Raw genomic sequence first — 23627 nt, 5'->3', positions numbered from 1 at the left:
AATACCTGCCACACCCGCTGCAGCATTTCAGGTGTGATGGTCTCCACAGCACGATTGATTCTGTTTTGGAGATCCTGGAGTGATTGGGGCAATGGGGGTACATAAACCATGTCCTTCACATACCACCACAAGAAGAAATCACATGGAGTTATGTCCAGGGATCGGGGTGGCCACCAGAGAAGGGGGGCATCTTCACCTGCAGCACGTCCAATCCATCGTTGCGGAAGGACCAGATCAAGCAAACCTCTCACAATGCTATGGAAATGTGGGGGAGCACCGTCCTGTTGAAAAATGTAGTTATTGGAATCATTGGCCAGTTGTAATGATTTTCTTGTGCTTCTCTGATACGTCTCCCTCACTCTTTCCACGTCTGCATGTGGTACATGTGGCCGCCCAGAACTCTTGCCTTTACAGAGACATCCACTGTCCACAAACTGCCGGTACCATCTGCGAATGTTGTTTTCATATGGCGCCTCCTTCTGAAAACGTACACGAAATTCACGGCATACTGTAACGATGGATTTAGACACCTCAAATCTCAGCACGCAATAGGCCTTCTCCTGCTGCGTTGCCATCTTACATATCACGCCTCCTAACTGTCAGAAATAGAGCTAGGAAAGAGCGCGATATACAAAATGAAAATTTGAGAGCTGCGTTATGAGTCTGTATATGTTTTGCTTTTCGTCACCAAAAACTGATGGAGATATGCGGCAGTGAAACCCCTCCATTCTTTTAGGAACACCCGGTATGCAATCAACCTTACCTATATAAATGAGTTTTATTACTACAAGAGGGAGTGGCATGTATTTATGAACTTCTTAACTGACATCACTAGGTGGTAATGTTGAATAGTGTATTGTGTGTATGACTCTAAAGGAATTATGTGTTTCTGTCCCTTTGCCCATCTAATGTTCAGTACTGTTAGACACAGATGAATTGATTTCTCTGGAAGTCTGTGTGACCAGTATGTTATTGGATGCCAACTTCTCATGGTACTTTTTTAACTTTCTATCAACAGTACCAATATGACAGTATGAATTTAGAGGGTGAAACAATCTTGATCATAGGAAAGAGGCACACTTCTTTTATCTCCTGAATGGTTTGCCATGGAAAAGACAGTTTCAGTCAATAGTTGTTAACTTTAGGAAGTAAATTACAATCTCATCTACTGTCCTTTTTTTCATAAGGAAAGAAGATTTAGACATCATGATGTCCATGTGTCAATTCCCACCTAAGACATTTTCAGTTGACAAGTTTTCATGAAATTTGGTATGAACATTAAGTAGACTCTACCACGCTTTTGTACTTCTCATTTCCTACCATAAATGATACCAACATAATGGCCATTTTAAGGCAAGAGTTATATTAGCAACACAGAATTATAGTATAATGATAGCTAATTAATAAATCCTTTAAAAAGTGTACCGAAGTTCAAACTTTTTGAAATGGTAGGAGCAACTCACTGACAACTAATTAGTGAGTTGACTTGATTCAGATGATAGAAACATGTAAATGAATAACTTGGGCCATCAGTTATTGGCTTTGGTTTCTGAATGGTCAGAGGATCTGATATTCAGCATGGGGAATCTCAAGTGAATTCACTCGAATGAATGATTCTGTATAGTGAGTTGATTCAAAAGAAAACCAAACAACAGGTCTCACATTCTGGAGAGACTGTGCTCTTTAAAGTATAACAAAAAGAAGCTGATGTCACCTGCCACTTGCAAGTTGTGAGTTCATAGTCGTAAGGTCTGGTTTATTGAGTGAAAGAGGTTTTGAGGCAAATGATTTTGATATAACATTTGTAGGGATTTTATGCATTTAATGTAATGAAGATAACATTATTTTCAGTAAAGATGTTAAGTTAGGTCAGGTTAGGGTGAATTATGTATGGTCAATATCTTGACATCCCAGTTTGCTTGTCCTTGATTTTCTGATGCTTGTCTTGGTAGATTAAGTTGCAGTAGGGGGGACCAAGTCACCCAGGCCACCTGGTGGCATTCCCTGGAGGCCATAGGCTGGACTGTCCAAGTAAGGGTGTTGATGCTCTAAAGATAAGTTGTGAGCTACCATGTTGAGGCATGCATGGTACTATTTTTTTTTTTTTATTATTATTTTTTTTATGGGGTGAGACATTCCACTTGGTACTGGTGTCACTGTTTGGCCTATTGTACCAGCCCCAGATTATACACGAAGATTGTGGAGCAGTCGGTGGAATGCGAATTGGTAAGGGAAACCAAAATGCTTGGAGAAAATCTGTCTCAGTCTCAGTTTGTTCCACCACAAATCCCACATGACCTGATCCACGTTCAAATCTGGGGGAAAGCCAGTGACTAACTGCCTGAGCTATGACACAGCCCTGCATGGCACTCGGTAAGCAACATAATGATTGGTGTCCTTGGGATTCAAGGCAACCTCCCATTGTATCTAGGCTTATCCCTGCCTGCAGGGCTCTGTTGCGTGGGGGAGACAATTTTTTCCAGATACGGCTGTCAGAAGGGGTAAGTGTGGCCCCTAAAATTTTCAGTAACTGTCTGGGTCTCCTAGGGACCATGTGAGTCATAACCAGAGTCCCCTCTAAAGAAGTCCTTGGATATTGTCACCCTGCATTGGAGGGCTCAGTTGCCGTGTCCTCTGCTGCCTTACAGGTCTTTGGATAAAGTGTCTTAAGAGAGCATTTGGCCTCTGACAGGAAAGAGTGTAGTCCAGTAGCAGGGTTGCTGACTGGCCACTGTACATTGAGTATGGGCTTCTCAGAAAGTGCCATGCTTTATGAGAGGCAGGCAACGTTTGTAAAGATGTTTGGCTTGTTTGGTGATGGTGTGTGTGTACACTGTTTATGTTGCTCATTGGTTTCAACATTCACAAATGAAATCCAGGTTTCATCACCTATTAGGATTTGAATGAGAAATTTATCATCATTTTTGTGGCATTGCTCAAAAAAGTCAAAGCCGAAGCCATTCTTGGCATTTTGTGTGCGCCCATGAGCATTTTTGGGAACCATCTTGTGCAAGTGTGATAGCCTAACCTAACTACGATAATCTTGGAGACAATAATAAAAACGAAAGTATTTAAAAATTGCTTACCCTAAATGCCCTAGAGTGATCAGTGAAAGTCTTACACTGCTTAAATACAAGCCTCATTCCCCTGGAAAACCTTGGTGACACCCATATATGCAGCCTAGCACAGCTTGGCATGTATGGCTATATTGTTTTTAATTGATTAAATTTTCCATGTAGTGTGCTATGCTTCATTAACACGGTTTATTCTAGAGTGTAATTAAGAAAGCTGATCACAGTGGCCGCGCGGTCTAAGGCATGAACTCTCTTTTCCCTCTCAAATGCTAGGATTGTGGCTTCAAATCGCACTTGAGGCATGGATGTCTGTGTACGTTTATTCTGTATCTGTACTGTCCTATGTGCAGGTAGCAGCCTTGTGACGGGCTGATCTCCCACTCAAGGAGTCCTACCAAGTATAAAAAGATCAAGAAACTGAAAAAGCACCGAGGCCCAACAAAGGGCTGTAGGGCCATAGGTAGATAGTACGATAGTATGATAGTAATTAAGAAACGTAAACACTCTGTCGCTTGTCAACAAACACTAAGCATGATCAGACATTTTATTTTAGATTCTAATTAAGAGACGTGGGTGGCGGGATAGCTCAGTCGGTAGAGCGATGGCCTACATACCGCACAGTCAAGGAATTGGGTTCGATTCCCGACAGGGACAAGACCGTTCCTGAGGTACAACAAGCGTCTTATCTAGTATGTACCAGGTTCTTTCCCCCAAAAGTTAAAGTGGCCATGGCGTGAAGCTAACCACTCACCTTTATGTAGGGTCAAGCTCAAGATTATGTGGATCTATACAGCCACTCCTCCATATGCCTTTATGGTGTAATGCTTAATTAATTGAGAGCAGGGATAACTTGGTACTCTTTAATTAATATACATAATTTATACTGTCACTGGTCAACCAACTATATTTCTTGGTGACAGCGTGAACCCTTGCGTTAAATGTTTATCTTTCTGAATTGAATTCGCAACTGTGTACAGTCTTTTTTAAGCTAAATTCAAAGGGCTGTTTCCACCTACATTGTGGATGTTTTGGCAAAAGGGAATCCACTTTTTCGTTACATTGTTGATTCAAGTCACACATTAGTTATGTATAGTCTTGAGCAGTGTCTCCTACTGCCTACTGAATTCAGAATTACTTCGACTTTAGAAGTAACTCGGCCAGTTAACTCCGTCAAAATCGGTCAACACACTCATTTTACACATACAAGTCTGACGTCAGATGAGAGGTGCTACACCAAATTTATTTTTTATTGCTAGTGGGGTGGGACTAAGTCCCTTGTACTGCGGCCACCAGATGATAGGTGAAGGTGATTGTGGAGCAATTGGTGGAATGAAGATTGGCAGGGGAAACCGAAGTACTCGGAGAAAACCTGCCCCAGCGCCACTTTGTCCACCACAAATCCCACTTGAGCAGACCCCGGGAACGAACCCGGGCCGTCGCTGTGGGAAGCCAGCGACTAACCGCACATCAAATGTTACTTCCGAATATACTTGCGTGATCCGTGCTATTGAGCTACTGAGTGAACCGCGTGCCTGACCGTTCCTGACTACCCCACTTATGGCGCTTACTAACCCCTATTTTCTGCGTCTTGCTACTTGTACCGTCTTGCGCATCTGCAGTGAAACAGGCACCGGACAGCTGTAGAGGGTTCAGTGTGGGGACGTTTGAATTTATTTTGCACCGCTTGTACTGTAATTTTTTAATAACAAAACAACGTAACATTTTGTCTTTATTTAATTACACGTAATTCTACTCAACGTTTGCTTCTGAAGACAGCAGAACGCTGTCCAAAATATATCCGAGCCCGGGCACAGCCCGAAGTGTCTGGGGCCTAGAGACCACAGGGCAGTTTTGCAACATGGTGGCTGAGCATGCATCAGCTACTGTTACAGAAGAGGACAGCAATATCCTGTGTTGTTCTGATAGCACAGAATTTCACATGGGGCATTCCTGCAAATCAATATTTGATGTCGTTAGAACAGGGTAAGGTACTATACATTTATATTTACATGTGTTCAGCATACGGCACACGTAATTGTCAAAGGGTTGGTATTGACCGGTATTGACTGTAAAAACGTTAACCTCATTGTTACGTCAGTTGAGCACATTGAAGTGCTGTAGTAAATGAAGTTATGACATTCTTGCACTGAAATATTCATTGTTACACTAAAGAAAGCCCGAATTATTTTGTAAAAATCTTAAACTTGTGCCTGTGATTAATAAATTAAGCAATATGCCAAGAAGACATACGGAGAAGTAGAGGTATAACTCCATTCTTGACCTTGGCAATAGGTGGAGGTGGGTACCATACAAAAACTCTACGGTAATAGAAATAAAAAAATAAATTCTGTTGCATGATACCAAAATCGCAATGAAAACACGAAGGTGACAGAAATGAATAAAGAAATGTTTAATTTTGTTTTATGTCTATACTAAAACCCTAACAAAAATAAGAACATAATAAGAGGCAAAGTGAAACTGTGGCCACTATTCAGAGCAAGAACGTTATAAGCGCCTGTATCAACTTCCTAAACACTGGTACAGCCAGCATATTATTTCAGGGGAAGGGGGCAGAAAATTTGATTGCTTATGTTTAAGTCCGACCAAGGCTTAGGTGTGTGGACAATATTGGAATGGATCTTAGAGACACAGGATGGGATGGTATGGATTGGATAGATCTGGCTGAGGATAGGGACCAGTGGAGGGCTCTTGTGAACACGATAATGAACCATCGGGTTCCATAAAATGCTGGGAAATTCTTGAGTAGCTGCAGAATTGGCGGCTCCTCAAGAAGGGTAAGAAGGGTAAGAGTAAGTAAGTAAATGTTTAAGTCATTGAAGAATATTGTCATGTATCACCCTACAATTTTGAACATTTTTTAACATTTATTTTAATTCTTTGGTTTGTACAGTATGTTTCTTGTTTTCATTCCCAATTTTTTTCCCTAAGGAATCTGGGGATGCAAATGCCTAGGTTGTACCACTATATGTTGGTGCCTGTGCCAATAGACTAATGTTATCAATTTCAAAAATAAAATATTGTTAGTTAGTTTATAATAAATTTCGACCAGAATTCAGCAGGGAACTCTTCGGTTTTCTCAAACTCCTTTGCAGTTACGTGTAAAATGAAGTTGAGCTTCAGTACATATTATATCAGAGTAGGTGTAAACCTCCTCCAGGACTCCAAACTAAAAAGAATGCTAATAAAATTTTAGGAAAAGCCTTCCACACACCTGGGTTTGCCTCTTGTTATATTTCTGAAGTGGTGGAGAATATATTTTGGGTCCCTCCCCACTGACCTTACCCAACTTAATCAGACCATTTTGAAACTTGGTGTGTGAGATCAAACACTAGATTCATAACTTTAACCTATCACTTCAGTACACATTTCTTTTGGGTGCATTAAGTAGGATGTACGTAAATAGGGGTTAGTGTTGTTATGAAGGGTAAGTTGGAATCATTTTTGTAAGATCAGTTATTTAAGTAAAATCTTTTATAATTATGGTAAAATGTACAGATCTCCTGAAGGATCACTTTTATTATCTCATTGGTGTAAAGACAAAATAGCGAAATAGATACTAGATGATTGCTGATTTATTTCTTATCAGCAGTACTTTAGAGTATGCATTCTAGGGCTCTTTTCATGTAGCTTACATCCAACTTTTGTTGGTTGTTTCAGTGAAGTTTGTGATATAGAAGCTTTAGTTGAGAAATTGGGACCAGAAGCTTTGAGCTCCCGAGATGAGTGGGGCTACACCCCTGCACATTGGGCTGCATTGGATGGAAATGTTGAGGTCATGCGTTACTTGGTGGAGCGATCTGCTCCTGTAGACATGTCCTGCCTTGGCACACAGGGTCCTCGTCCTATTCACTGGGCCTGTCGCAAGGGACATGCAACAGTTGTACAAGTTTTGCTGTCGGTAATGAACTGCTCCTTGAAAAACATTTTTTTAAATTAATTAAAATTATAATTATTTATGAGTAAAACAAAGGCCATTCAAATGACAGATAATTAGCTTGCACTTGTTCACAGAGAGATTGATAATGCTGCCTGTATAATATGTCACGCGACAAATAACTTTACGCCGTATTGAATGTAGCAAATTTATACCACTTGCGCTTACAATTACGCAACTCAGTCACACAAGTACTGCTATCTGCAGTATCACAATTACGTCTTTTGATGTAGTCCTTGCCATTGACTCGATGCAACTCAACTCATAGCTGCTGGACTTCACAATCCACACTGTCACTCCTGACCACACACTCTCTCACATACTGCTCAGCCGGCTTTTTATACCGTTCCCTGTTGCCTTGTGTTACCAGCGGTGTCCCCTTGTTACGTCACAGTTGGAAGTGCTGTTACGTCACTGCAGGGAAAGGGGACGGAGTGTTGAGTGGCCTGTTACTGTAGCAGCGGCAGTTGCTCCAATGTTGTTATGTCACTGAGGCAATGGTTGCCTGACACAGTTGCTCTTCTGTTACATCACCGTGGGGAGGGGATGTTTACCAAGCATTGCGTAATGATGGAAGGAGTGAGGGTATGTTACGTCACTCGCGAGACCACAGAGTTCACGTGACCCCTACTTCCTGTTGAGCCATCCACGTCACAATATGTTTGTTGGCATACTCACTTATCAGGAGTGTAATACACGTAATATAGGTGTGTTCAGATATTTGCCTAGCACATAAACTGCTCTACACTTGAGTGGACATTTTGTCCTTTGTATCAGACTTCTTTCCAAGCAGTAAGGTTTTCACATTAGCAACAAACAGCAGTTTGCTTATCACTGAAGTTAAATCAAGAAGTGAATGGCATTTTTGGCATAACTTTAATTCATCACACAAATTATTATGAACATAAACTTCTATAACTACACTTTCAATCAGAATAGCGTTACTTCTGTTTGTCCATGCCACGATTGTAAGTAAAAAGCAATTAAATATTTTCAAGACAAAAGAGATCTATAATTTTTAAGCCACATCATATTTGTATATGCTTAAATTGATGAAAAATTCCACAATGGTCCATGAAATTTTTACAGCACTTCAGTGACATGTGTTATAATAATTACGAACTCTGGATACAACAACAGAGATGTGTCAGAGAATGTGGTTAAGTACAGCCTGAAATAATGATAAGGATTATGAGATTATATAGTCAGTTTAGCAATTTAGTCTCAGCAACAGAAAACTACATTCAGATTATGGTTGTGTTAAAGAATATTAAATTTACCATATGTTACGGACCTCACCAGTGACAGTTTTATCAATTGCAGGCTAAGTCAGGAACATATTTCTGTGTAGAATAAAAATTAGATCATGAATTGAAATGCTGAATTTCATAGGCTGGAGTGGCTGTCAATGCTCCAGATTTTAAAGGCCTGACACCTTTGATGACTGCATGCATGTTTGGCCGAGTTGCAACTGCTGCTTTCCTTTTGGGGATGGGCGCTCTGCATCATCTCACTGACATCAATGGTGATACAGCACTTCATTGGGCAGCTTATAAAGGTAAGGGATATTATATATAATTTGCACTTTGATATTTATTTATAATTGGCAGTTATTTGAGAGAAAGTATGGTATTTCAGTACATAATTCATGCAAAATTTTTCTGCAATTTTGCCATAAAAGCACTTAGATGTCTGATTTACAACAGAATTTGGAAATTTAGAATTATATTGTGTNTTTCTTATATTTTTTAAACTGAAGGCACACAATGGGGGTGGAGGTCTGGAGCACCACTGGGTTAAGACTGGGGCCAGGGGTCCTCCTCATGAAACATTTTAAGAACAAAAAGAAAAGATGCTTTTTCAAAAATTTCCAATAGAAAATGCACCTGCTGATAAGTGGCAGCAGGCCAATGGAAGAAAGCACAATGAAAATAAAAATCATATGATTTGTAGAACTCAACTGCTGCCACTTTTTATTTTCATAGTACTTTCCACCATTGGCCTGCTGCCACTTATCAGCAGTTGCTTTTTCTATTGGAAGTATTTCACAAAGCATCTTTTCTTTTTGTTCTTAAAATGTTTCATGAGGAGGACCCCTGGCCCCAGTCTTAACCCAGTGGTGCTCCAGACCTCCACCCCCATTGTGTGCCTTCAGTTTAAAAAATATAAGAAATTGTGTCTCAGCATTGTTTTCCACCACAACAGTTCGGCAGGAGCATAAGGCAGTGCAAATTTTAGAAATGTGCTGGTAGAAGGAAACTTTTCCTGAAGTGTGCATTCCTGAGGGAGGATGTTGGCAACTTTAATTTTCAAGAATTTACTGATGGAAGGTCCTTGATCCCCCAATTTCACTTGGAGTATGCTGCACACCTGCCATGCTCCTCCCAGCTTGCCACATATTTGAGAAATGTATAGCATCTTTTTCACAATGTTGCTAAGGGAGGATCCTTGCATCTCCTCCATTCCTTGGTTCACCAAAGTGGTCTTCCATAGCACAAGGTCCTCACTGGCATGCCCACAGTTAAAACTGTAGTATGAGAATCTATCCTGCAACTTCAGAGGCTGGCATTGTACTTCAAAATTGAAATTCAATAGATGTTTGTGACATCACATCAATGAGAAAAAAGTTTGAAACAGGTGACTGCCTAGTTCTCTTTTGTGATATAATCCTGCCATAGGTCACTGGAAACTCAGGGGAAGGAGAAACCTGTGTAACAAGGAGGAGAAGGTGCAGCACTGTGTTTCTGTAGACTAGAATTTAATCAGTATTTATAATTTTGCCCAGTACATTAACATCAGCATAAACCAGAAGTTGGTGTGGCCCATTCAGTTTTAGTCCCTCTTACTTTCTTGATGATCATAATGATGCATTCTAGAGCAAAGTTGGGAAACAATGAATGTATAGCATCTCCTTCCTTCATGTGATTCTAAATGGGACAGACATCCATCACATATTTACAGACTTTACTATAGAATTTATTTAAGTGATAGCCTTACTAGCTTCATGGGTGTACAAAACTAAGTGAAAATATTGAATGTTTAAATTGGATTATATTATATTTGATTAGATTAAAAGGGCTAGAGGGTTAAATGTGATAATAGATCTTGCATAATACTTTCCTTCTGATGAAATCGTAGGTTTTCTTGAAGTCTGTAAATGGCTAGTGTACTGTCATATTGCACTTCCTTTTCTTCTTCAGTATCTGATTAACACAGAATACATAATCAGTAATTGCTTTGTTCTGTGAAAATCCTCACTGATGATCCCCAGTGATTTGTCTACTTGTATATATGGAGCTAGCCTCAAGGAAGTATGCTGGACAAAATTTTATATTGTCACAATTTAGTTGTGTGACTATATGTGGGATATGGTTTGTAGATTGAACTTACTGATCACTTGTACACATCATTCAGAACTACAAGTAAACTAAAACTAACTAAATATATGTTCATATAAACAGATTTGAATATGGTGTAGTTTTTAACTGCTTAGGATTGAAAGTCATAAATAAGAATCATGCCTCTTTAGAAATGTGATTTTACATCACAGTAATAGTGGAAATATATCACTATATGGGAAGAATAGTGTGCAGCTATCCTGAAGAGTTGAGAGAAATTTGTTGAAATTTGATGAGTGAAATTCTAGCAGAGTAGAGTAACTGTAGAGTAAAATCCCAGTAAATGTCAGAGCAATACTACTGACTAGCAAAACTGAATACTAACTTTGTTTCATTTTAGGTCATGCTGACTTAATTCGGTTGTTAATGTACTCTGGAGTTGATATACAGAAACCTGATAACTTTGGTTCAACACCCTTACATCTAGCTTGCCTCTCAGGGAATGTTAGCTGTGTTAAGATACTGTGTGAAAAGGTGAGTATAAATGAAAGGTAAAGCTGTCCCTTTGCACCATGTATGATGATGTACGGGGCATGAGATGGAGGTGAGGTGTTAGCTTCATATCCTGGCCACTTTACTCCTTGGGAAAGAGCTCCCAATACCTAGTGGATAGGAGGCAGGTTGGGCCACAGAGCCCATCTGGATTCTATGGTGTAGAGAAAAATCTCTTGCCTGTGAGGAGAATTGAACCATGATGCTTAAGCCCATAGGTTGTCACAATATGGACTGCTCCAAAGACCATCAGTGTGGTAGAAGTGATGTTTCCGAAGTTTGATGATACAGCTGCATGCTTTCATAACCTCAGAAATGTGCTGCATTCATTGTTAATTTAATCCTGACATAAAGAAATGCATTTGTAATGTTCTTTGAAATGTCTTGTTGATTGGCTCCCCAGGTAACGCTGGTTGTTTCCACCAAGAATAGTACAGTCAGCTTTAGAGTAAACATGTGACATTATGTGGAGAAGAGAAAATTTTTTATTCTACCGGGACTGGAACTCGAACCCCTTCGTCATCCAGCTTGTAGCCAGTCGCTATACTGACTATGCTATCTTGGCTCCTTACACTTCAAAATTAAATTTTTATAAAATAAATAATTGTTCATATACAGATTAAAGACTAATGAAGTAATGTGACTGTAGCGTGTGTTATTTGCACAGTTCTTGTGTGTAAGTTGGTAAAGCTATCTGAAGCCTTCAGTGAGAACAAGTAAGCATAACTGTCCCGCTCATTGAAAATGAGCAGGCTTAGCTTACCAGTAACCTTTGCTGGTCATGTGTTGTGCTGTTGTAACAGTATATACACATTATGCAATTGGCTGAGTGTTGCATTTTTCAGTATTAAAGCTATTACATTCTATGTAAGATTTGAGGCTTTCACGGCGGTGACTATGAAGAAAGCAGTCTTCTGGGATTTGGCACCGTGTATNGCTTGCAGATTTCTTATATATTTTTTCTTCTACCCTGAAGATGGAGGCGATACGTTCCTCCGAAACGTCGGTTAACACCACATATACACGGTGCCAAATCCCAGAAGACTGCTTTCTTTATTACATTCTAGTCACAAGTTCTGTAATGTCATGTTGTTAGAGTTTTCTGTTCCAAATTTAAAAAGGTTAGATTTTCTATGTCCTTTGCTTGGAAGTGCATGGAAGTAATCCATAATACAAAGGACATAACAGTCCATCTGTTCTCATTTCTCATCTCTAAAACTAAACTTGTTTTGGTGAAACTTGGTGTAGGAAATCCGCACTAGAAATTGTGCTTTAAATTTAATTTTGGTCTGTACTGCTGTGCAAATTTCTTACAGATGCTAAAAGCATGCTTCATTGAATTTTACCAGAATTGGTTTGTATACATACTGGTACATATAATAAACTGTAGAACTTTTGTAACTTTCTCTTTGAAACTTTTTTTGTGTTCTATATTTTTCATAAAATTCAAGAGACGTCAACTTATTCTGTACTGTGGAAGACCTCTACTGTTACTTATTTTTGCCAAGAATAGAATTTATAATAGTTCAGTGTAATCATTGTACTGCTGAGAATTTTTGTCTACCGTAGATCTGTACCTGCAATTAAAGGAACTTAAGACCTTTTACAAGAGCACAAAGAATACATTTGAAAAATATGTGTGCTCCAGACTGGAATAAACCTTTCTATGCTTTCTTTTTTGTCTGATAACTTTCTAATGAACAGTTTAGGAAAAGTCAGTGGGATGGCAGTGGAATAGGAGGATGTGTGACCTATATATAATAAAATGCCTTCTACCAGATTTTTTACCATGCATTTAATAAAAATTATTAATTTGAATAACTATTTTCCTGAGGATTTGTTCTCACCATTGGTTCAAATTGGATATGAAGTTCTGTCCAGTGGGTTGTTTCTCTTGGGGTAAGATTGACTTGAGTGTGAAGCTATATAGCCATCTCCAACTGCACTTCATTGTGCTTGGATACAGAGGCAACTTTACCTTTTCTTTAGGTAAAGGTAAAAACTTGTACCTGTAAGATGTAAGGGAAAGGAGTTACTTCTTCACCTAAAACACACTTCCATACATTCTCATGGCATGGTAAAATTAAACACACAGATAACTTTTTACCTATATACAGCAGCATACCGTGAAGACATATACAGAGTGTCCCAGGAGGAATGTGCCAAACTTTGGGAGGGTGTTCCTTATGTTATAGTATGCCGATATAACCCAAAACACCTATGTCCAAAGTTGAATGGTTACGGAGATAATGGCCTGAGAAAAGTGTGGTCTTCTGGTGAGTCCACGCACTGTACCTGTCAGCTGGCATGTCTTATCTATGTTTGTCCTTGAGTGTTGTGATGGGAGCTCACGTTAGCCCCATACACTCGCATACCAGAACGCGCAGTCAGCAATGTTACGTCAGCACTTCCCATTCATGTGTCATGTATAGTGCTTGGAACTCTTAACGACAACTTCGACATGGCGTGCGAGTTTTTTGTAGTTCAATTTAATGGCTTCATGTCACTCACAAGTTAGTTTGATGTTAGGTACATTATTAACATTACAGAAACCACATATTCCTGCCAGTTTTAATATGTATTTTATAATCAACAAGTGTGTAACACCGGTCAAAGTTTCACACTTCTCTGGCCATTATCTCCGTAACCGTTCAACTTTGGACATAGGTGTTTTGAGTTATATCAGCATACTTTAACATAAGGAACACCCTCCCGAAGTTTGGCACATTCCTCCTGGGACACTCTGTATACTGAACAGGTTAGTCTAATTATAGTACTCTAGAATTATATTCACCAGTCATGGTAGCCTAGCGGTCTAAGGCGTGTACTGTCTTCGCTCGCTTGGAAACTGGGATCGTGGGTTTGAATCCCACTCAGGGCATGTATGTTTAGTTTGTGTTTGTGTACAGGTAGAGGCCTTGCGACGAGCTGATCATCTGCCCAAGGAGTCCTACCGAATGTGTAAGATCTAGTAAACCAAAGTGAAATGGAGAGTTTCATGGAGGTAGACCAGGGCCCAAATTGGGGCTGTAGCGCCAAAGGAAAAAAGAAAATGAGTATGGAGGGAATGGTACAAACTTTCCAGACTTTGGCATTATATTACTGTGAATCATCTTTGTCCAGTATTTATGCCCCAGTGGTTCTAATTTTATGTTTTGTTGAAACCTTTCTCTTCAGAGTAAAATTGAACTGGAGCCAAAGGACAAGAATGGAAAGACGCCTTTACTGCTCGCGAAGAGCCATCGCCACAGTGACATAGTGAAAGTTTTGGTTGCAGAAGAAAAAAGAAGGGCTCGCTGGATGCCACCTCTGTCCGAGATGTGGTAAGTTATTGTAGTGTATGATTAAAAATGTAATTTTCTGAATAAGTTGCAGTTGAACCCCAGTGTAAGGTTTTGTAGGGGGTTGTAGAGTTAAATACTGAACTGAGGAAAATATTAAATTGAGGTAATTTTGCAGTGACGTTGTTGACTTGGGAGGATTGAAATTTGAGCATTAAATGAAGTAGAGTAATGTAAAGCTATTCCTGTAACAGGCCGTGAAGGCCCATAGGGCTGTGAGACATTGAGGGTCCCACATTATCTAGACACTTGGCTCAAAGATGGCTGTAAGGTTGTCAGCCTTACGCGCCAGCCACACTTTACTCCCCAGGAAATTATTTAATTAATTCCTGGTACTCATTTCTGTTAGAGTTGGAGTGAACCCCAGGGCCATAGTGCGGCTGGAAGGATTATGTCAATTGAAGAAAATCCAATGACCTCATCAGGACTTGAACCTGCGAACTTCCGGCTTGTAGCATAGTGCCTCAACCAACCCTTTAAATTAAGGAACATTAAACGGGGGTTACATTGTATAAGTTAGGGCTACCAGTTGATTAAATTTTGTTGACTGGCAGTTTTTCCTTAATTTATTATTAAATCAGTCAATATGTAAATTCACTTTGAACCAGATATACCTGTTGCTGAGTACTAATCTTGATGGTACTTTTTCTCCAATTAGAGGAGGGTTGAGGGAGAGAATGGTCCTTATTTGTTGTTAGTTGATTTGCAGGTTATTTAATGATGCTCTTTAAGCTTCATGTGTTGTTTGGAGTGAACTGAGATGAGATCTGTTGAAATGATGATGAATGAGATGTTGCCTGTATGAAGATAATGAGCTGCCATTCATCTGGATAAGATGAGGAAAGCTATTAATATTTGTCATTGATGTAGGTGCTTGGTCAGGATTCCAGCTGGGAATTCCCTCAACCAATGGAATGAGAGCAGGATATAGATTGGATTAATCTGGTTCAGAATTATGTCTAGTTGTGCTCTGACATTTGGAGTTTTAAACTTGAGGTTCTTTTACCAGAGGGTTAATTAGATAGTTGGTTGGTTAGTTGATTAGTTAGTCAGCTAGTTGGATATAGTCCGGAGTTTGGCTGTACTTTATTTGTATTATCATATTGGTACCACATTTACACATTTTATGTATTTTTCAGGGCCCTTTTATTTGGAGGAGCTGGTGACTCAAAGGGCCCTCTTCTTCTCTTCATGGGTTCTGTCCTTTTATGGGGTTACCCCATGTATCTGCTCAGGGTATTGTTGTGCCACCTCAGTTTTGCTACCATTAGCACATAAACCTATATATTGTGTTGCATGCAGTATTCTGTTATGCATGTTTTTTTTTGTGCCAGTTGTGTTTTCTGTTATCCTATTAAGTAAGTTCTGATGCAGCTTCTTTTACATGGAAATGCTTTTGCCCTTATCATAAGAAGTACTTTTCTGTCTACAGATGTCTTTGACCATTCTGACTTTTCCTGTGCTGCTGTTATTAGATTCTGACTTTATATTTGCATTTAGTAATTTTTTTTGTTCGAATGACACACACAGTGCATTGTACTGTCAGCTGTTCTCCTGGAATTTGAGAGTAGTACAGGGAATCCAAGCTATTCTCATGCTGGCCAGCTAGAAAACTATTTGCTTATGCCTGTCCTATGCTGGTCTCTAAACCATCACTTAGTCATGCTTTGCATGCCGGTTTATCTTGATATTGCTGCATGTTTAGCATTGTTGTTGATGTATGTACAAACTGCACTGTTGCTAAATATAGTGATAAAAAATTAAGTACAGTGTTTAAAAGAAATTATTCATGAATGATATCTGTGTACATTGTTCTTCATGGAGGAGTTACTGTAGAAAGTTAGGCCACGCCATAGCTCAAGTGGGTAGTCGCTGGCTTCCCACTGCGGCAGCCCGAGTTCAAGCCCGGGTCTGGTCTAGTGGGTTTTGTGGTGGACAAAATGGCACTGGGGCAGGTTTTCTCCGAGTACTTTGGTTTCCCTTGCCAATCTTCATTCCACCAATTGCTCCACAATCACCCTCATCTATCATCTGGGGCTGGTACAATAGGCCAGAAGTGGCCGCAGTACAAGGGACTTAGTCCCACCCCTCTAGCAATAAAAAAAAATACTGTAGAAATTTCTGTAGGAATTATCCTGGCATACAGTGCCATGTAAAGCAGTAATTCAAAATATTATAGCAAAATTACATTCTGCAGGATCAATGGTGGACCAAAGTAAATCTTGAAAGAGTACTCACTGAAGAAAACATGATGATGTTGATCCTGATTAGAAGGAAGCACAGAGAAGTTGTTAAGTGTTTGGGTTCTATATTGTGGTTCCCAGACACTACTAGACATCTTGCAAGATGAGCACTGAAAATGTTATAGTATATTGATTTAAAAAGTACACATTGCATTGTATATAACTAGGAAATCGTAAGCTGATGCAGATTTTGAAATACAAGGCTACCTGATTATGAATGTACTAAGTGGAGTTTATAATACGGCTTACATTCTTCCATCAAATTTTCAATTGTTTCTCAGTACTAATTTTTATCTTACTTTACAGTGCGTCCCGATAACATGGAACGTCCTTCGAGTCTCACACTACTGCTTCATCTATTGGAATCTGCTGATGTGGTTCAGCTGGGTTGTGGCAAATCGTAGGGATCCAGGTTATTTGTCTCTTAACTCAGATGGTTACTATCGAGCCATCAAACAGATCCCGTACTTTGACAAATGGAAGAAACGTAACATAGTACTTTCCCGTTTATGCCACACTTGTCACTGCCTCCGTCCTTTGAGGGCCAAACACTGCCGAATTTGTAACAGATGTGTTGAATACTTTGACCACCATTGTCCCTTCATTTATAACTGTGTTGGACTTAGGAACAGGTAAGCAGTATTTCTGAAGGCAGTCATTTTCATAGTGTTGGTTATGTAGTTTATAGTTTGTACAGTATGTTTCTATGTTGTATAGCAAGTTGTGGTGCACAACATTTTCTGTAATACATGAGTTTCGTGAGATAAGGAGGTTTTGCAGCGTACACAGTGCATCTGAAAAGTAACATGACAACTTGCACTCCCCAAAGAAACAGAAGAACAATTTGTTATGGCAACTTTTAATAGCCCCATGAAATTCTATACATTTGTTACACTTCTCTTTTAATCATTGAAAGTATATTTGAAATTCCTCCAAAGTTATCTCTTGGTGTTGGTTGGTTACATTCTTTTGAATGTTTTTGATGGTATGATTTTTTTCTTATTTTTATCTTTATTTTTAACTTCAGAAAGAGAAAAAAGTCAGCCACAATCAATTGTGGGGAATAGGGGAGGCAGTTTATCTCACCCCATTTTTTCAAAGAAATCTTGGAACAGTTAACATGGTATATGTAGGAGCATTGTCATACAACAAAAACAAGTTCTTGTTTTCATGAAAGGCTGGTCTCACCAATTGAATTCTTTGCAAAAATTGTTCCATCACTTCCAGATAAGATTGGACATTTGTGGTTCTTCCTTTCAGAACAAATTCCTGCTCACATTGTTATGAATGTAACAGAAATTGTGTACTTTTGCATGGCACTTTGTGATGTTTCAACTTCAACTTCAACTTTAACTTAATTTTTATCCATAACTGAAGTTAATACAATTGGACATGTCAAGAAATAATAGCGAATACATGACATGTCAAAGTCACATAAAATGATGTAGTTGATGAACCAAAAGTTGTGGCACAGTGCTTGAAAACCATGGTTTCAATTCCTTGTATGTGTAGGGATTTTTCTCTTTAGCACCCTTTTCAGACTGGCTCTGGGGCCCTATGGGCTACGTGTAATCTGAGTGCTGTGTGCTCGTTCTCTGGGTGTGAAGTGGTCAGGGTGTAAAGGCATACACATTCAACTTGGTGCTAAGGTTAAGAATGTGTAGACACAACTATACCACTATCCCCCATATCTCTTCATGATATGGAGCTTGGTTAAGCACAGGGCTTGTTTTCTCTGTATTAATGTAGTGACACAATTTACTGCACCTCCTACTTGTTTCAATTTCAGATTTAACTTCTTCACATTATTGTGTTGTATAAACATGTCATATCTGAATTTATTTTCATACTTCTCTTGATATGGCATATCATTGATAAAATACAAGGGAAAGTGGTTACAGCTGTATTCAGTGAAGAATGTCTACTTTGCAGTAGTAGTACTATCAGCCAGGTTTATGGCTCTGTTACCATAATAATATACCGTCACATTTCACACTGTATTCAGAAAGCCTTTTAGTATTTGAACGTGAATGTTAGTATAGTTGAATATTCTTATGAAATTTTATAGGCAGAACAAAAAAAATTGAAACTTCTTGTAAAAAGGGTGGATTTGAAAATCATAAGCATATTAATAGTTTAGTGCATTAAAATACAATTTCAGTTATGATAATTGCAGAGTCAGTCTATAACCATCTGTTATAAATGGATGAAATTTTTAATGAATCCATCAGCTTGGGAAGAACATAACCATCAAAAAACATTTTAACTGGTTAAAATATACTGTAAAACATTGAGCAGTCTAAAAGTACTTATGGCAAGATGTTTGGGACTTTATAATTTGAATGTTGTAAGTTATAAGAATCTTAAACTGGAACAACTTTGGTGGGTCCCCCTGTACTGTCATAGAATTTTGTGAGCGTTGAAATGGTGTGAATCAATCATAAAATAATGTGTAACAGTTTTGTTGGTTTTTGTTAATGGGTAGAATTTTGATGTTATTTTTCATCCCACAGGATCTGGTTCTTCCTGTTTGTGATGAGCGTTGCCATCAATTGCTCCTTCACCATTTATTTTGCATGCTACTGTGTTGCTGTTGAAGGTTTTGAGATTCTGTATGTACTGGGTCTGATTGAGGCTTTGGTTTTCTGTGGCCTGGGGTGGATTCTTGCATGCACCTCAGTAAGTTGAACTCAGTTTTATTTCAATGAGTTCATTTAATTAAAATCAAATCTCAAGTAAGAAATAAAAATTATGAAGATGGAACTGGATTAAAGAGACCCAGCATGAGGTCAAATGGTGGACTGTATGTACATGATTAGGAAATTTTGTTTTGCATAAAAGCCTTGAAGTTTCTGAGCAAGTGAGCAAGAAGACATGCAATGTGAGTAATGTTGCATTTTGCATTTGAATTAATGGTGATTGTGATATGTTCATCAGTTTTGCTGTGTAATAACCTCTGCTTGAGAAGATGGCGACGTTAAACCTTGTTTGATTTGGTATGATTTTTCATCAACAATCTCATTCCCTTCTCTCTTCATCCATTAGTTCTCACTCTAATTTCTGTCATTGCAGATACTTCATGCCTGCATGAACCTGACAACTAATGAAATGTTCAACTATAAACGCTATTCTTACCTGAGGGACAAACATGGCCGCTATCAGAATCCATTCTCTCGAGGACTCATTTTGAATTTACTCGAGTTTTTTGTTTGCCGTCCTGATCATAATAATGACCTTGACTTCCTGGATGAAGGACCTTTGTGAAGAAAGACATTTGAAACTGCTTTCACTGAGCACATGGAGAGAGGTGAGCTCATATTTTACTTAGTTGAAGATGCATTTGCATTGGTGGCTTTGTTGTTGTTTATCTGAGATGTCATATAGATGAGCAAATTTAAAAACCTGAAAAAACTGCACAGGCAAAGAGCCATGTTATAACAGTGAAAGTAACATTTTTTCAACAATTTTATATTAAGGTTTTAAGCAATAAATATCATCAGTGACATAAAGAATTATTGTAATTTTTAGGACTTAGTCTTATTTTGAAGGATAGGAGGACAGTGGCGAGGAGCTTGGAACTAAATTTTCAGTATTTGGATATATGTGAGAGGTATCTACTCAGACGAAGCTTGTCAGTCTTTCAGTATCATGTCAATTTATAGATCTACTCTTCACTATTTTAATTTTTGAGAAGAGTTGTTTACAGACATGTGCTTTTGAAAAGGCCTGTCATTTGTTGTGCATGGGCACCAAACACTGAAAACCTGTTAGCAGATAAATAAGAGATTATAAAAGTTGAACATATTGCAGTATATTTCCCAGGTGTGTATCACACGGAAAATTCATTTTCTATGCTTAAAATTTGGCTGGAACAGTTTCAGCATTAATGTCAAATGGCACTGAAAATAAATTGATTGTAATCTTTCACTTCTTGTATGTCTTAAAAATGGAAATTTGTATTGTATTCTTATATGCACATCTCAACCTCAGTGGGTATTCTGTTCTTAGAATTGGAAAGTGTTACCTACTGTGTGATCACAGTGGTGGTTCCCGCAATTGAAGCTTCCTCATGAATGCTTCTATTTTGTCAGACATTTTACTGACAAGGTAATTGGCTTCTGTAGGTTGACGTTCAGTTCGTTTGTGTGGTGGATGATGTAAGTGCAAAACATGAATTTGCACATCCAGTTCTGATTACAGAGCTGATGAAAAGGTTTCCCCTTCATAAATAATTCAATCTCTGCTTTTCTCACACAAATGTAAGCATCCACTGACAACTCAACCAATGAATATACTATTTTCTTTAATTTTGTGTGATGGAGTGAGCCTGAGTCCACTTGGCACCTTGACCACTAATTGGTCTACAGTATCAGCCCCAGGTGACAGAAAGTATGGAGCCTTTGGTAGAATGTGAGCTGGCAGGGGAAATTGAAGTACTCAGAGACAACCTGACCCCTGCCACATTGTCCACCACAAACCCCACATGACCTGACCTGGGATCAAACCTGGGCTGCTGCTGTTGGAAACTGGCCGCTAACCCCAGATTTACGACATGGCAAACCAGTGAACCTCCTATACCCATACATGCACCATCAACACAACATGTACAGTTGTTAATTACATATAGTAAATGAGTTAACATGTTCCAACCTTGGTCATCAGGCTATGGTGCATTTGTTCAGGTGAAACTGCTGTTAATGTTTATGTTTGAAATACTGGCCAGTATAAGTAGTTACTATAGGATTCTGACGATGGTGTATAACACACTGATATATTGGGTTTTCGGACTTTATCCATCGTCCTGGTTTTTAAGAAAATTAATAAACNGAAACGTCATGTTTTTATTAATTATCTTCAAAACCAGGACGATGGATAAAGTCCGAAAACCCAATATATCACTGGCCAGTATGTAAGTGGTTTTCGTGGTTTAAGATTTAGGTATAAAATGACAAATTTATTATATATTCTTAAAAAATCATTAAATATTAATATACTATGCATGTCACTATTATAGTGGTTTGTAAATCAGGAATTAGTTCTGAGGCCAGTTTGCCTGTATGTCACCTTACTCGTGTTACTCATCTTCTCACTTGGTGTGGATGTTTAGTGCCAGTTGTGATAATGTATTGATTCTATTGTGTGCATTGATGCTGTAATGTTCTTTTTACTAGTTGTAGCAAAGATTGTTTTCATCTTGTAGTTTGTTGTTATTGGTCTCATCGTTTTGGATGTTGGTTGGTGATTATGTTGTTGGTAGTACAGGTTACATACATTGGTTGTTGAACTCTGCTGTGAATGTAAATTTTATATTAGTTCTTGTGTTAGCAGAACTCACTCATGGACTGCACTGGGAAGCCTGACAGGCCACAATTTGATTCAAAAATTGAAAATCAAGACAGTATCAATCCCTCTTTTGATTCAAGAGGAATCATTCGCAAGGAATTACTTCCTGAAGGAAGAACCATAAAATGTCCAATTGTATTTAAAAATGATGGCAATATTGTTGCAGAGAATTCAATGAGTAACACAAGATTATCATGAAAACAAGAACTGGTTTTTATTGTATGACAATACACCTGCACATACCATGTTTGTTGTTCAATGATCTCTTTTGCAAAAGGGGTTACCTAAGATCACCTAGTTCGGCTCCAACTGAAGTTTTTTTCTTTCAGGAGTTGAAAATGAAGACGAAATGGGAAGAATTTCATACCATCCAAAATATCATGGATGAACATGTGACGAACCATTTCAAGGAGATAACTTTGGAGAAATTTCAAGGATGCTTTGCCAGGGAGACTATTTTGAATGCTTCTCATAATGACTTCTTTTTCTGAAATTTTACCTCTATATGTATATGTATGTGTGTGTGTATAATTCTTGTCTCATTACTTTCCAAGTTTACTGTGAATACCCTTCATGAAATTTTCGAGGGTGGATATTCCATGGAATTTTTATGTGCAGTTTGAACTGACCAGAATGTGAATGTGATCATGAATGATTCTTTTTGACAAATATAGGATATTAAATTTAGATGGTTTGCACTTACAAGTATATAATATAGATTCTATGCCATTATATACATTCATATGATGTTCCTTATTGGTTCTATTTATATACTGTTTTATTTCATCTGTTCAAAATCCTACACAGAATGAATTGTACAGTTTCAAAATAAATGCCTTAATATTATCACAAGACTTCAGTAGAGATGAATTAAAGTATATATATTGAGTTACAAGTAAACTACTTTGATTTCTGTGCAATCACATTTCACAGTCATCAAGTAGATGGACATCAATCAGCCATCTGTGTATGCTGATAAATTAACAAAACAATGTTTCATTGATGTAATATACTTCTCTAACAGTGAGGTCAGATATGTCCATCTTCATGTAGACGGAAAATATGTGCCCGTTGTGTGTCATGTTAGACAAAGTCAGTTATTATACTGGGTCGGCTTTATCTTATGCCTCCCAGCGTTAGTACATTTTCCATCTTCCAGAAGACAGAACAGTTTTAATTAATGAGTCCACAGAGTTGGTACACTTTCCATTTTCCAGAGGATGGAACAGCATTATCCAGCGGATTACCAGAGTAGGTACTCTTCTCTTCTACCATAAAGTGGCTGAGTTTGTCTAGTGGGAGAAGAGTTGGTATTATTTCCTTCTCCCTTAAGATAGGCCAGCTTCATCCACTGAACTCACAGAATTGATGCCATTCCCTTGTACCTGAAAATGGAATGGGATAAAGCGGCTGGGGCGTGAAGCAGACCACTCACCTCCAACTAGTGCCAAGGTCAAGAAAACGTGGGTCTGTATATCCACTCCATATGTCTTCATGGTGTAGTGCTTAGTTAAGCGCAATGAGAACTTTACCTTTTACCTTTTACACATTTAAATGGATGAGTCATTTTTAGACAGTAAATATTCAACAGAGTAGAATGAGGGTGTGTTTAAGTATTGTTCTAGTGCTATTTGAAATCACCCTTTTTCATTCATAAGACACTACCCAAATAGCACTCACCATGGCAGCTCCAACTCCCATTGGTTAGCGCCCCGCCCAGCGGCAAAAGTATAAAGATGTGGGCCTCAAATATGCTAGAATCAGTCACAGCTACGCTTACA

The 23627-nt window shown here is 38.6% G+C and overlaps 1 protein-coding gene across 1 annotated transcript; it reads left to right on the top strand.

The window, feature by feature from the left end:
* Positions 1–4617: 4617 nt before the first annotated feature.
* Positions 4618–23320, top strand: LOC111862087 (probable protein S-acyltransferase 23). Its single transcript, XM_023847185.2, has 10 exons — positions 4618–5057; positions 6753–6993; positions 8422–8587; positions 10768–10901; positions 14097–14242; positions 15400–15496; positions 16810–17135; positions 19017–19182; positions 19576–19810; positions 22176–23320. Exons 1-9 carry the CDS (start codon positions 4933–4935, stop codon positions 19765–19767), a joined length of 1593 nt encoding a protein of 530 aa, XP_023702953.1. The 5' UTR covers positions 4618–4932; the 3' UTR covers positions 19768–19810; positions 22176–23320.
* The last annotated feature ends 307 nt before the right edge of the window (positions 23321–23627 follow it).

Source organism: Cryptotermes secundus, unplaced genomic scaffold (genome assembly GCF_002891405.2).
Source record: "Cryptotermes secundus unplaced genomic scaffold, Csec_1.0 scaffold400, whole genome shotgun sequence".
Lineage (NCBI taxonomy): Eukaryota > Metazoa > Arthropoda > Insecta > Blattodea > Kalotermitidae > Cryptotermes > Cryptotermes secundus.
Note: the sequence above shows the minus strand (reverse complement) of the source record. Positions and strands in the feature narration are given on the sequence as shown.